Source organism: Hyalella azteca, unplaced genomic scaffold (genome assembly GCF_000764305.2).
Source record: "Hyalella azteca isolate HAZT.00-mixed unplaced genomic scaffold, Hazt_2.0.2 contig15661, whole genome shotgun sequence".
Taxonomy (NCBI): Eukaryota; Metazoa; Arthropoda; class Malacostraca; order Amphipoda; family Hyalellidae; genus Hyalella; species Hyalella azteca.
In genome coordinates this window covers 734,623-748,590 of record NW_025945503.1, presented here as the reverse complement: position 1 = coordinate 748,590, position 13,968 = coordinate 734,623, and the positions used below count along the sequence as shown (strand labels likewise).

General features: G+C 37.5%; 1 protein-coding gene across 1 annotated transcript in view; it reads left to right on the top strand.

The window, feature by feature from the left end:
• The first annotated feature begins 2,367 nt into the window (after window positions 1–2,367).
• LOC108674806 (tensin-1) overlaps window positions 2,368–13,968 on the top strand; it is a 205,180-nt gene continuing 193,579 nt past the window's right edge. The window contains exon 1 of the mRNA XM_047884582.1: window positions 2,368–4,116. Within this exon, the coding sequence (XP_047740538.1) occupies window positions 4,063–4,116 (54 nt within the window). The 5' untranslated portion in view covers window positions 2,368–4,062. The remainder of the gene's footprint in view (window positions 4,117–13,968) is intronic.

Genomic DNA, 13,968 nt, shown 5'->3' with positions numbered 1-13,968 from the left:
CACACTTCCAATCCCGTACGGTATTTGAAATCTTGCAATCATGTTATGGTGCCGTCACAACATCAAGTTAACGAGTGTTGCTCAATAGAGTTTTGTGATCGGGTTATTCGTTTTTCGAGCAACGGAAGAGTAAGAGGAGAAAATAATTCCATGGTATTTCTGGAAATAAAAATTCTGGAATTTTTTATTTATATTTCTGGAAATAAAAATTCTGGAAAGTAATTCTGTTGTATTTCACACTCCTCATACTGCATGGGCTGGGGCGGGAAGTGGTTGGAGATAGAGGAGGAAACATGAAATATCGGTAGAATTGTTATTAATTTTCTATTTTCAACAAAAAACTTAATTTGTAAAGTAATAGTATCATTAAATAAAGGGCATAAAAAATTTGACGCTTGTGGATGTGAAAAATGGCCCTCAAGAGCAGGTTATGTCTATGAATTTAATGAAACACACATCCTTGCTTGATCATGCGTGCCGAATTAATTAAATAGCATTCTAGTAAGATATTTTGGAATTTATTAATTATTTAGTGATGTTACAGCACAGTCTGCATGAGATCTACAATATTTATTTGCGATTAATATATTAATTTATTATATTTCTCGAATTGTCTTTCAAGTCAGGGTAGTTTATAGGCATCAACATATCGGGCACAGTAACATACTGGTAATTCATTCATCTTATTTCTTCTACGAATAACCTTTTTGTTGACTCATCATCGTGGAATTTGTTGAATCGTTTCAAACCGTGATCGTTTTTCTCGGTAACTTCGCCGTAATGTTCTTCGTGGGTAATTCATTCATCTTATTTCTTCTACGAATAACCTTTTTGTTGACTCATCATCGTGGAATTTGTTGAACCGTTTCAAACCGTGATCGTTTTTCTCGGTAACCTCGCCGTAATGTTCTTCGTGAGGCACAGGGGCGTGCATACAGCAAGCGCTGTCATCTCTGCCGCCCGCCTCACGCAATCTGTTCCGGGAAGCGCTGTTCTGCATGGGCTGCATTTGCTTATTTCCATTATTAAAACTATTCTTATTATTGTTTTTATGTCTATAATTATTATGATTGTTTTGTTATTATTGCCATTTCTATTAATATTATTTTATAGTTTTTGTTTTAATTTTATTATTATTTTGCGAAGGGATTCTCGTGATGTCTGGTACAACAGAAGTTTAATGACACGTTAAATACTGAGAGTAATAAGAAAGGCTTCAAAGTGAACCCAAAAACATGGGAAAAATGGAAATGGTTTCATTATGCTGAGAGAAAGGGGGCGTCTCAGCCGGGAGTATTGCGGAATCTGGGTATTATTTATTCTATAATATACCGACCTGATTCGTCTAATTGATAAAATTATATAGCCAAACTAAAAGCGAATCGTGTGACCTTTACGGATAAAAATGTTTTAGGCATTGAATTCGTTAATTAGATTTTATTCATTTTTAAATATTTGAAAAATTTTAACTTCTGTCTCAATAGAACTTGCTTCTTACAGATAATGCATTTCAGTTGTGGTAATATAAGGCCGTTTCAGTCAGAATTTTTTCTCCTAAGGCCTAAGCTAAACCTTCTCATTCACCAACATATTGTACAGAAGATCAAGTTCAACCTTTCTTTCTGGTTTCTTTTGTTCATTCACTTCATTTGAAAGTCATATCGTTTTCCACTCGCAGTTCATTTACATCAAATAGATAAACATTACCCCGTTATGTTCTATTCACAGTATGCAAATCGTCTCGGTTTACTGCAGAATAAATTCATTATTTACCAAGTCTTCAAGTCATCATGTTCAGTTGGCCTCGCTAGGACTGTTTATTTAGCCCAAGGCGTCTTATTTGCTTGGCTTGGCAAGACTCGAGGGAACTGAAACTCTGACGATATCAGCCACCAGCTCCCCTCTGAATATCTGGCTCGTCAGGGAAATAACGTTGAAATAATTTTTAATATGTAGAGATATATATTATAGATTCATAGTAACAAAATCGAATCAACGTTGATTCAGCCGCAGATGCGGCCTGTTGTTGACTAATTTCTTACCACATTTCGACTCCTCGCATTTTTTGTAGACTGATGATGTTCAACCCCGATGTACAACTACAGGATTTAACCTAATGCTCAGAGACTTGACTAGCTAAACCTGACGATCTAATACAGAATTGCATGCGGGGCTCCAAACATGATTGAACCCAATGCCCTGATACATGATTGTTTGGGTCCCCGATGATTGGATTTGGACCCGAGTAAATTAGAGTTCTAAGAATTGTGTTCCTATGATTACATGATATTTCTAACTGTACATTTTTTATCTTTCATTTCAGTATCAAAATTTTATTAGTTTTTAAGAATTACCATTTAATGAAAATTCATGAAATCATTTGGATTTTTATTAGGCATGAATTGCTTTATTGTTTCCGACGACGGATACAATTCAAGTAATAATTTAGCTGCTGCTTGCTAGCAGGAAATAAGTGAAGAGAAATAAAGAATAATGTGAAGTGAGGGAAAAGAGAGGCGAGTGATAATAAGATTATCCCTTTAGTCTCGTGTGAAATATGTAAGTGTGATATTTCAAAGTCGTACTACTTCAAGTTACAGATTACAGTTGTGTTCTACATGAAAGGTGAAAATAACGAGAAAAAATAGTTTCCAATGAATGAATGGAATTGACAAGCCGTCGTGAAATTCATTTAGTGCATATCAACAAAAAATAAATTCGAAGCTTCAACTAGATTTGATTTAGAAAAAACTAAAACTTTAATTTGAATACCAAACAATCTATTTGATCACTCACAAGCTCCAATTGTTTGCTGTAATCACTGCTGAGTGGATCCATGCAACTGTCCGCAGAAATGTCGTCTGCTGATTATATCTCACCTCCTGGAATTGAGAAATGCCAGCACTGCTGGAAATTAGCGACCGTTACGTTATCTCTGACGCTGAAGCCACTCTGCCAAATTGCTAGTACAACAATTCCTGCTATTCAATGTTATGTTTTTAACCTGTTGAACTTTCTTCAGTCAGCGACGTCGATCGCCTAACAACTTGTTGATTACACGCAAGGACTTTTCATCTCTAATAATGAAAATGGATTGAAAATCCGGCGTAACCTGCGCTCATCGATTTATCTTACACTCAGCCCAAGTGGTCATCGCTCATTTTTGCTCCCCCGAATATAATTTGAATTTTCAATCTAATTGTAATTATTCTGAGTGAGATTGATCATATCACGATAATTTGCAACATTCTTCAACACCAAATAATTTTTCTGAAACTTCTCCTTTTTTACCTTCGTATAGGCCTTTTCTTTCTTATTTTTCTCAGATTTTTCTTGCTGTTTCGATGCTTAAAAGTGGCTCTTATTTGAAGTGCTTATTCACACACTTAGACACAGCCACTGATGATGAGTGGCCTCCCACTCTCCCGGATACCCTCGCAGATTTTTATAAGCTCTCTTGACCCTCAACTGCCAAGCGATGCCTCCGTCTTAAGACTAGTCGCACTCATTCACTAATAACTTCGCCATGGAGTAATCATTTGCTATTTATGGCAGGTCTTCTTGCCATTTAAAAAAAATTATGTTTAGTTGTTAGAGAGAGATTCATTCATCGGAGTATTAACTATTTAGTGGATAGACCATCCATTATACAGTTGATAGACCGTCTCATCACTGTCTGTTCATTTACCCCTCTATACTCTTCTCAAATGTCCTCGTCAAGAGTTTCCCTCAAGTGAGTTCGCTTCTTGTCCCTCACTATAGTACCCCTTACTTCAGCACTTCACGTCTTCCCTTCACTACTACCACTCACTCTTGCCCCTCATTAGTGGTCTTCGGCTACTGCCCTTCATTTCTTCCCCTCACTACTACCACTCACTCTTGCCCCTGATTAGTGGCCTTAGGCTACTGCCTTTCATTTCTTCCCTTCACTACTACCACTCACTAGTGCTCCTCATTTGTGGTCTTAGGCTACTGCCCTTCATTTCTTCCCCTTACTACTACCACTCCACTCACTAGTGCTCCTCACAAGACCCCTCACAGCAGCCCCTCACGAAGGCCGCCATGCCGCTGTTCAAGGACTGCGTTTGTCGGCGCAAGAAGCCACGCAAACTGCAGGTGAGCGCGCCGCTGCACCTCCCGCACAAGGTAATAACGCTTCGCTTCTTGCTAACTTATTACCTAGTCTTAGATCCTCAGTCATCCTAACTTGGATCATAACCTCTATTATTTTCATATTGGAGACGAATGCATTTAATTGTTGGTGCTTTCATCGTTGCTTGTTTTTTATAATCCTTGTATTGATTTGAATGCTGAATAGGTTCTATAATTCTATTGCCGTAGATCTTAAAGTTTGCTGCATCGTCAGCCGAAGGTAAGATGCTGGATCTACATAACACCGTCATCAGCAATTACATTTTTGATTTTTATTGGTCGTCCGGATATTAATGGCAGATATAAATTTTTATGACATGTATATTTACTTATTGTTCACGTTAATTGGTAATATATTTCTCTGTTTTAACTTATGTTGTTTCTTCAGTTAATCACTATAGGGCAGTGTTATTTGGGTTGTAATTTGCTGGGTCACAAACTTCTTCTCGTTAAAAAGATTTATTTAATGAAATTTCCAACTCGCGCGCCATCAATTCATCTGTCCTCCTAGTCATTTATATTAATTTAGCTTTCGAAGTTTATTTTTGGAAGTCATCCTAATGATTACTCGATGAACGATCTGTCTTTCGAATTTTCATACTGAAGCTTGTGTTAAAAGCGCTTGCCGAGGGACTAGCGCATTTACTACTGCGTGGCATTAAACAAAAATTACGACACATGTTTTAGTAAACTTCATTTGTTGAAGGTATTGATTCTTCCACAATATTCGTTTTTCTTAATTTCAATGTCAGCGCAATTTGACAGTTTGAGCTCTACGATTAACTCGTCATTTGAGTCTTTTGCCATTGTAATGGAATTAACTTTCTGCTATTCAATTGTTTAAAAACTAAAATAGGTTCCAGAATTTGATGATTTTGATGCCACTTATGGCGTATTTTTGACAAACTCAGGGCGACAAGCTCTTTTTCTCCCACTAGAAGAGAATTTATTCTCTGAATTAAAATCATTTATTATCTATATAGCATTTCAATAGAAAATAAATAATATGAATTTAAAAATTACTTTTTATAGACAACACTTTCAAAGAGGCCAGTACGTGTTTCCGATGTTACAAATGTACAATGAATTTCTAATTTCATTCTTGAATATTGAAAAAATTCATTTTTTTAGTAAATAAAAAAATTTAAACATTTTAAAAATTATTTATTCTCTCAATTGGTTCATGCATTGTCTCTGACTTTACGCAAGTGGGCAAAATTTCAGATCGATTGGACAGGTAGATACGGTGTGGGGAAATAAATATTCGTGCACTTGAAAAATCGTATTTTAATGTATGTAAGTACACAAACTTAACAGGAAAAGTGATTTAAATTATGTATAGAGACGCATAGTATTCAAAAATACTATCAAAAGAAATTAAATCTCAATGCAACAAAAAACAATGTAGCATCCTGGAAAATAATTTGACGACTTCTGTTGAGAAACTAGAGCTACCTGGTGATTGGATTTTCCAGCAGGATAACGATCCTAAGCATACTGCAAGATCCACAAAGAAATGGTTCGCTAATAGAAATGTATACGTTATGGAATGGCCAAGCCAGTCGCCGGACTTAAGTCCGATTGAAAATTTGTGGCGGTATTTGAAGATTCAAATTAAGAAAAGGTCCCCAATAAACATTGAGAATCTTTAGGTGGTGTGCCAAGAAGAATGGTATAAAATACCAGTCAGCATCTGTAAATCATTGGTCGAGACGTATAGAAATAGACTGGTATCTGTTGAGCTGAATAAAGGGTATTCAACCAAGTATTAAATTAAAATAATGCGGATTTATTGTTTTGTACAAATACTTTTTTCACCCGAAAAGTGAACATGTTGCATTGTTTTTTGTTGCATTGAGATTTAATTTCTTTTTCTTTTGATAGTATTTTTGAATACTATGCGTCTCTATACATAATTTAAATCACTTTTCCTGTTAAGTTTGTGTACTTACATACATTAAAATACGATTTTTCAAGTGTGCGGATATTTATTTCCCCCCACTGTAGATATCCGTTTGATATCTATCTAGGTTTGATAGATATCGATTACAAGATTTGTAGCAGACAAACAAACAAACAAGAAGTGAAGTTAAAGACGTGTTGTAAAATAAAGCACGCCGAGTTAGTAAACTATGCAATGGGAATTATCAACCTACGGCATAAATGCTTTGATTCCCATTTATGCATTTACCATTCCAAGAGAACTACTCCAAAAAGATGATTACATCCTCCCCGATTGTCCTTTTCTCAACTGCACTTTCCTACACCTGTTCCTCTGGCATTTGTAAGTTTTTTTCTAATCTTGCCTACCACGTGTGGATGTTTTGCTGCCAATGTTTCTATAAATTCTAACAATCGCAGTTCTAAATTCGCATTTGCCAACAACGTATAACTTACAGACACTTAACGAAGTATTCATAGTTCCTTGCTTCTCAACCGTACAAACATTTGAATTTTTTCCCCGTGCGGAGAATTTTAATTTTCCCGGAACTGCCAAGATCAGTTGCCGGGCACACGCTACTCGAGTCGCTAAATCCGTGACCGCAGAGTCAGTCATGTTTGATCAGTGGTGTCGGCTGACTGAATGTGAGTGCCTTGCATGACCGACTTGTTTGTCGAACTCCAGCTTCCATCTCAGGAACAAATCTCTGGCAAACATTGCTCCGGAAACAGAAGAGTCTGGCGTCTCAAACCCGAGTCAGAAAGCTCGCCCGTTCCTTGAAATATATTGCCGTTTCCGCTGTTTTGGGCCCGTAGACCGAAAATTTGTGCGGGCATGAGGTCCAACTTTTTCAGGTCTTTTTTCATTGCATTTTATGTGTAGAAATAGTTTATGGGCCGAAATAAAGCGAAGAAATTCTAACAGTGCAATATATTTTGGTTTTTATACTACCAATTAATATTGATAGTAGATTTATGAGATATTTCTGGAATTGCACAGAAGTAACATTTTCTGCATGTAGAGAGCGATTCACGGAACGTCGTTATTTGAAAGCTCATTAAAGACTGAACTAGTAAAAATGTATTTACAATTACAATATAAACTTTATTGAAAAATGCCTAAAATTTTGCGTTATTTAAATTTAAAGATGACATTGGACAAATACGACACCAATTGTCAGTCCATTCACTTAGTCGATTTTTGAAGTTTCGTTAAACTCTCTGAAGCATATTAAGGGGTATGTTGGCGATGGCTTGCAGGGCGTATGTTTTCTTCAAATGAGATGGGGTCTTTGGACAGTCATTGTAAAAATTGATACAAGATAACCCTATAAAAATAACACGGAGCCAAATTGGAGGATCGGGCCGACCAAAGAAGGTCACCTCTCAAGGAGATGAGGCGCATTCCGAGAATGGAACGCTCGTTGAGTACTGATAATGGAACGATGATTGAAAAATATAACTCGGTAGAAACTGCAGTGAGTGACAGAGAGCGCATTTTCTCGTCGACGAAAACTTGAGGTCACGGACGGACGGACAGATGGACGGACAGACAGACAGACAGACGGACATGGCGAGAACAATAGTGAATTTTTTCCATAAATGAGAAAATGCGCTAAAAAGTACGCCTCTACAGCAAACGCACGCTGCTCACTTGTCCGATGTATATAGTGGCAATTGACTAGGCGGGACACAAATCTTCATGATCTTTCCTTTCACATGATATACTTCCCGCCCTTTTTCCACAACATCTGACTGCTTGGCATAAAATACAAAACAGGAAGTTTCCGTGAATCACCCTGTAAAAAAGATTAACATACTTTTAGCCTAAAAATCTCAAAAACCTCCCAAATTTTCCTTCATATTCGAAATTTTGCTTTGTTCCATCACGAACTGTATTGAATGGCAGTATAAATTTCCGATTCTTTGTAATGTTATAAACAAATATTTTAATGTTTCGGTTTACCACCTTTTAAGTCAGCTAAATATTTCGTACATTATGCTTGTTCAAAAACTTAGAACTTGTGTATAATTTTGTCTTGTGTGGTAATGCAAAGCATAACTTTTATTGACCATCGTTGGTCCTCAATCATCAAATGTGTCATTGTTCGAAAAGAAATGAAGGATGGAAGATCTACAAAGGACCTCCAGTTATGGAGGATCTTTCTAACTCATTTAAACTTTGACAATTTCCAACAATTGCGTCTGATAACGGGCTTCATCTTATGGGGTCGGCGACGTCAGGCAAGCATATAGTTTTGTGTTAATTGAGGGGACTTGCTAAATTTCACTGACATTCTGCGTAGAAACTTAACGATGGGCTCAAGACAGACTTCAGTCTTAAACATATAGTTAGGAACTTGGTTCCATGCATTCAGTCAAGATAAAAATAAAGCGGTAAACATCCTAATTCCACCTTACTCTATAGCCTGCATCGATGGGGAGCTCAAAAATTTCTCGTTTTTTGGAAAGGCACGAAGTGGTTATCCTGATTTCTACCTAAAGCATTGCGACACTTTAATAGAATAAATACTCATATTAACTGTGCACTCCGCATTGGCCGTCTGTATAAGGAAGTGATTGTGCGTAACAACGATCACGAGCCATATGCTGAGAGGAAACATCGTGCACTGGTCGTACATCATTAAAAATATCGAAAAGTTGTTCTAAAAAGGATAAAACTGCATGAGGAGAAACAATATGAATATCTTAAACAATACATTTGAGATACAATACGAACGAGCTGCTTCTATCTGAAGGATTCTATGAATAACTTGTGTGGGAGTGAATCAAAAGTCCTACAGTACGGAGAGAGGCCTCGGTATCTTTTCAGACCAAAAGGAAGCCGAACTAAATGCGTTCCGAACAAAATTCTTTGGACTTCGGTCTCCTCCAGATGCGTGGGTTGCCTGAGCTCTTCCGAATAATAAAGCCAACCGACTATTTTCTTCATGCTAAACTAAAGATAAATCTGATGTTTCAGTAAAGGTTGTATTGGAAAATGTTTCTAATTAGAGGTGAAGGGGAACAGCAGTAGGTTTATGTTCGAGATCGTATCTATCACGTCGTGCGTTGACACTAATTCACAAGTAGATTCAAGGAGTATAACCGGCAGCTCAAGAAGAGTACTGCATGAACATAAACTTGTCTACCTACATTTTTACTATTTTTTCAACACTTCTCTTTAACTTCACTTCTTGTTTGTCTGTTTGTCTGTCTGTCTGTCTGTCTGTCTGTCTGTCTGCTACAAATCTTGTAATCAAAATTTAACACACTTCTACTTATCCTATCGATCCGAAATTTTGCATACTTGTTTAAAGTTGGAGACAATGCATGAATTAAATGTCAAAATAAATGATTTTAAAAATGAAAAAAAAAAATTAAATATTAAAAAAATTGAAAAAATAATTTTGTCAGCTGCAAATCTTATAACTGATATTTGACACACTTTTACGTGTCTAATTGATCTGAAATTTTGCACACTTGTGTGAAATCAGAGGCAATGCATGAATCAATTAACAGAATAAATAATTTTGAGAAAATTAATATATTAAAAAAATTTATATATATTAAAAAAAATTGAAAAGTAATTTTTTTTAATTTTCGAAAATTAGATGAGAAATTCATTGTACATCTGTAAGATTGGAGATACTGGATTCTTTTGAAGTGTTGTCTTTAAAAAGTAATTTTTAAACGTATATTATTCAGCACTTCTCTTTAACTTCACTTCTTGTTTGTCTGTCTGTCTGCTACAAATCTTATAATCGATTTTTGACACACTTCTACCTGTCCAATCGATCTGAAATTTGGCACACTTGCATAAAGTTGGAGACAATGCATGAGTCAATTGACAGAATAAATGATTTTAAAAATAAAAAAATTTTCATTATTAAAAAATTTTAAAAATAATTTCGTCAGCTACAAATCTTATAATCCATATATGACACAAGTTGACCGGTCCAATCGGTCTGAAATTTTTCCCAATTGCATAGCGTCAGAGACAATACATGAATCAGTTGACAAAATAAATAATTTTGAAAAGTTACAAAATTTTGATATCTTAAAAAAATTTTGAATTTTTTTTTTAATAAAATAAAACTAGAAATTTATTGTACATGAGTAACATCCAAGACATTGGATTCTTCAGAAGTGTTGTCTTAAAAAAGAAATTTTTGAACGCATATTATTTAGTTTATTGGAGGAATGATAGACAACGCATCGCCTTATATAAAGTAGTTACCATTGTATGAGCTTTTCAGGCATCTCTACGACAGACTGTCAACCACGGGATCTGTAATTCTCTGTGGAACCCGGGCACTCTAATCTGCTTCGCATTCAGCGCGAAATCTCAAGCCACCTTAGAATGGATTTTCCAGCACTTGGGACGGATTGATACTGATTTGGCATCGGCTCACTGGGGAAAATTTTAGACCGTTTTGTATAGGAAGTTCACCTCGAGTGCTGCTACGTTTAGATTCGTTTCGGTATTCAATCAAATTTATTCCCTACATAATTTTCGGTTAATGAAGATCAGACTGAAATCCTATTTTAAGTGTACCATTTTCAAAAATCTTCTTTGCAAAAGATGATTGTTTCTACAGTGGAGGAAGCATTAGTAAATAATAATTCACTGTTCTGACCATACTTTTGGTTGTGCTAGAGTCAAAAGCTCTTTGTGGCTCGCCGCTTTCTATAGAGCGACCGCGGTCTGCTCTAGCAGTCACCTCGCACAGAGAGACGCTTCTTCTTCTCATGTGTCACACTCGCCTGCCTTATTGGTCACGCGGAAGCGTATACGCTAGAGCCACGCGCCCATTACGGCCTCCTCAAATGGTGCGTACTGAATTCCACCTTGTGTATCTTAGCTACGGCATCGCAAGGAAGGACTTGCAAAGCCTGCTCAACAGTTCTGGCAGGACCTGGTCTTGGGGATCCCAGTCTCAGCAGTGAAAGATCTCGCCAAACTGTTTCGTAATTCATGTCCCGCTTCAAAGGTTTGGTGTGGAGGCTCCCCAAAAGGGGCTTAGTGCCAACACTATCGAGTTTCTACGTGTGTCTGCCTCGGGTATGGAGCTTGCCGGTTTTGTATACAAAAAAATCAACTATGAAAACTGTGATACCTGATTAGTATCACAGACTCTAGCACGGTTGCGAAACTACAAAGTAGCCATCAGCGTATCCGACATCTTACGTACAATAGAGCCAACAAAACCGATGGTAAAGCTGGTATATCGTACTTCTTACAAATAATTACACTTATTTTACTGACATTGAATACTTCTTACTCGTAATTGTATTTGCATTCAGCTTGTTTTTTACTCTATACAAGTAGTTATACATCTTCTTACATGCACCCAATACTTCTTTCCTATATTTTCATCTACTCAGCTTGTATTTTTACTTTTTACAAATACTTACATTTCTTCTTACTAACACTTTATACTTCTTACCCATACTAAGTCTCGTTTCCGTACACAGACTGTACATTGTACAAAGACCGGCGCTCGGCAGACATGGGAGCCTTGATTGACTTGAATTTGGACAAAGAGGTCGAATGCGTGTGATTGGATCAGCTGGGTGTCTTTGTCAGACCAATCCCGACCAATCATTTCAAGACATCTGCGTATCAGTGTATTGTAAAGTGAGTGAATGCGTCACTTTCCTCTTTATTTCTTCATGTAAATTATTACTTGACTGTTTTGGACGTTTGCCTATAAGTTCATCTATAGAAATAAATTACTGGTTGCTAGAATTATCGTAATTGTTAATTAACTTGATTGCGATAGATGCTTCAAAGTTACAGATTTTTTTTTTGTCCGCAGACGTATTATTACAGAACTTCACGATTAGCTTTCATAATTTTTGTGTTTTTTATTTCCTCAGTTACCTTTTCTTATTTTTTGCACTTATTTCTTCTGTTGTTTCCTTTGAGTTGAGTTGCGCTAGAAAAATTATTTTTCCTCTTTCGTCAAGCGAAAATTCACGGAATTTTTACAACTAAAAATCGTTTGCTTTAAAGGTTCCACCGACGGTCTCTTAATCGAGGGTCGGCGCCGTCCGGGCTTTAAATTCCTGGAAACTCGGCAAAATTTTCGGGGAATTTGCATCTGTGCAGGCGATAACGCGAGGGCCATGATACGCTCTATTAACTGCTGCTCAGTTGCGCCTAATTAAAGTCTCGTCCAAAGCCAGGCTTCAGCTGTTGCTATCTGTAATGTGGGCCTCAGGCACGGTAAGTGTGTTGCAGGGTAATAGTGTTGCATTGTTATTATGCTGCAGGGTAATAGTGTTGCATTGTTATTGTACTGCACGGTAACTGTGTTACAGGGTTATTGTGTTGCAGGGTAATAGTGTTTCATTGTTATTGTGCTGCACGGGAACTGTGCTGCAGGGTTATTGTGTTGCAGGGTAATAGTGTTGCATTGTTATTGTATTGCACGGTGATTCTGTTGCTGGGTTATTATGCTGCACGGTGATAGTGTTGCAGGGTTATTGTGTTGCACGGTAATTCTGTAGCTGGGTTATTACGCTGCACGGTGATAGTGTTGCATAATAATTGTGCTGCGCAGTAATAATGTTGCACGGTAATTATCTAGCACCGCAAATGTATTGCACGCAACATTTCTGTGATTTACGCTGGGTAGCACCGCTGAACGTGCGTTGGAGCAGTAGAGCACATTCGGGTACGGTGCTGTCTGCTCTCGCGCTCTCTTGAACCATCTACGTCTACGCCGTGTTGCACCGTCTGACGCTATATTGCACTGTTTGTACTTCGAGTTGCACGGTCTGACGCCATGTTCCACTCTTTTTACACCATGTTGCTCTGTTTTTACACCATATTGCACTGTTTTTATGTCGTGCTGCACTATTTTTAAGTCGTGTTGCACCGTCTGACGCCGTGTTGCATTGTTTGTACTTCGAGTTGCACGGTCTGACGCCATGTTCCACTCTTTTTACGCAATGTTGCACTGTTTTTACACCATTTTGCACTGTTTTTACGTCGTGCTGCACCATTTTGAAGTCGTGTTGCACCGTCTGACGCCGTGTTGCATTGTTTGTACTTTGAGTTGCACGGTCTGACGCCATGTTCCACTCTTTTCACGCCATGTTGCACTGTTTTTACACCATTTTGCTCTGTTTTGACGTCGTGCTGCACTGTTTTGACGTCGAGTTGCACCGTCTGACGTCGTGTTGCTCCACTCTGCTCCACGCAGGCGCATGTCGCAGTCCCCAGCGCGCGTCGTGCGCCATAAACCCTGACGCTGCGCCGCTAAAAGCCGAACTGATGTCCCGTCCCACATCAGAAGCGGGGCGGGATGGCATCTTTTTCATTGCTGAGGGACCGCGTCTCTTGGACTTCGACTTGAACCCTGTTGTGCAGGTTTAGTTTAGGTAGACGCCTAGTGTTCAGAAGTATATTTGTAAATAATATTGTAAATATGCGTTGTGCTGTAGTTGTCCTCACCAGCGAATAACTTGAACATAAATTAATATTAAATAAACCCCGTATTTATGCAAACATAAAGCGTGGAAGGCTCTAAACCCAAATGGAATAAATATCACGGTAAAAATGAGAATTATTGATTTGGATAAATTGACACTATTCCATTTACATTCATGTTCGCACACGTTTCGGTCTTCGAACGTACCTGTAAATTCTTATCGTAATGATGGCATTTCCAACATCTTGGTGGCAGTATATCATTTTATTACAGTTCTATAGAACAACCATCTAGGTTAGACACGATCATCTAGGTTAATGGTTAGTTTGGATGAATAATTTCAACGTAATTTTATTTCTTTTAGTGAAAAAAAAACACATCAAGGGCAACATTCTCGTGTCATTTTTTTCTAATTGAAAATGTTTTTCAATTA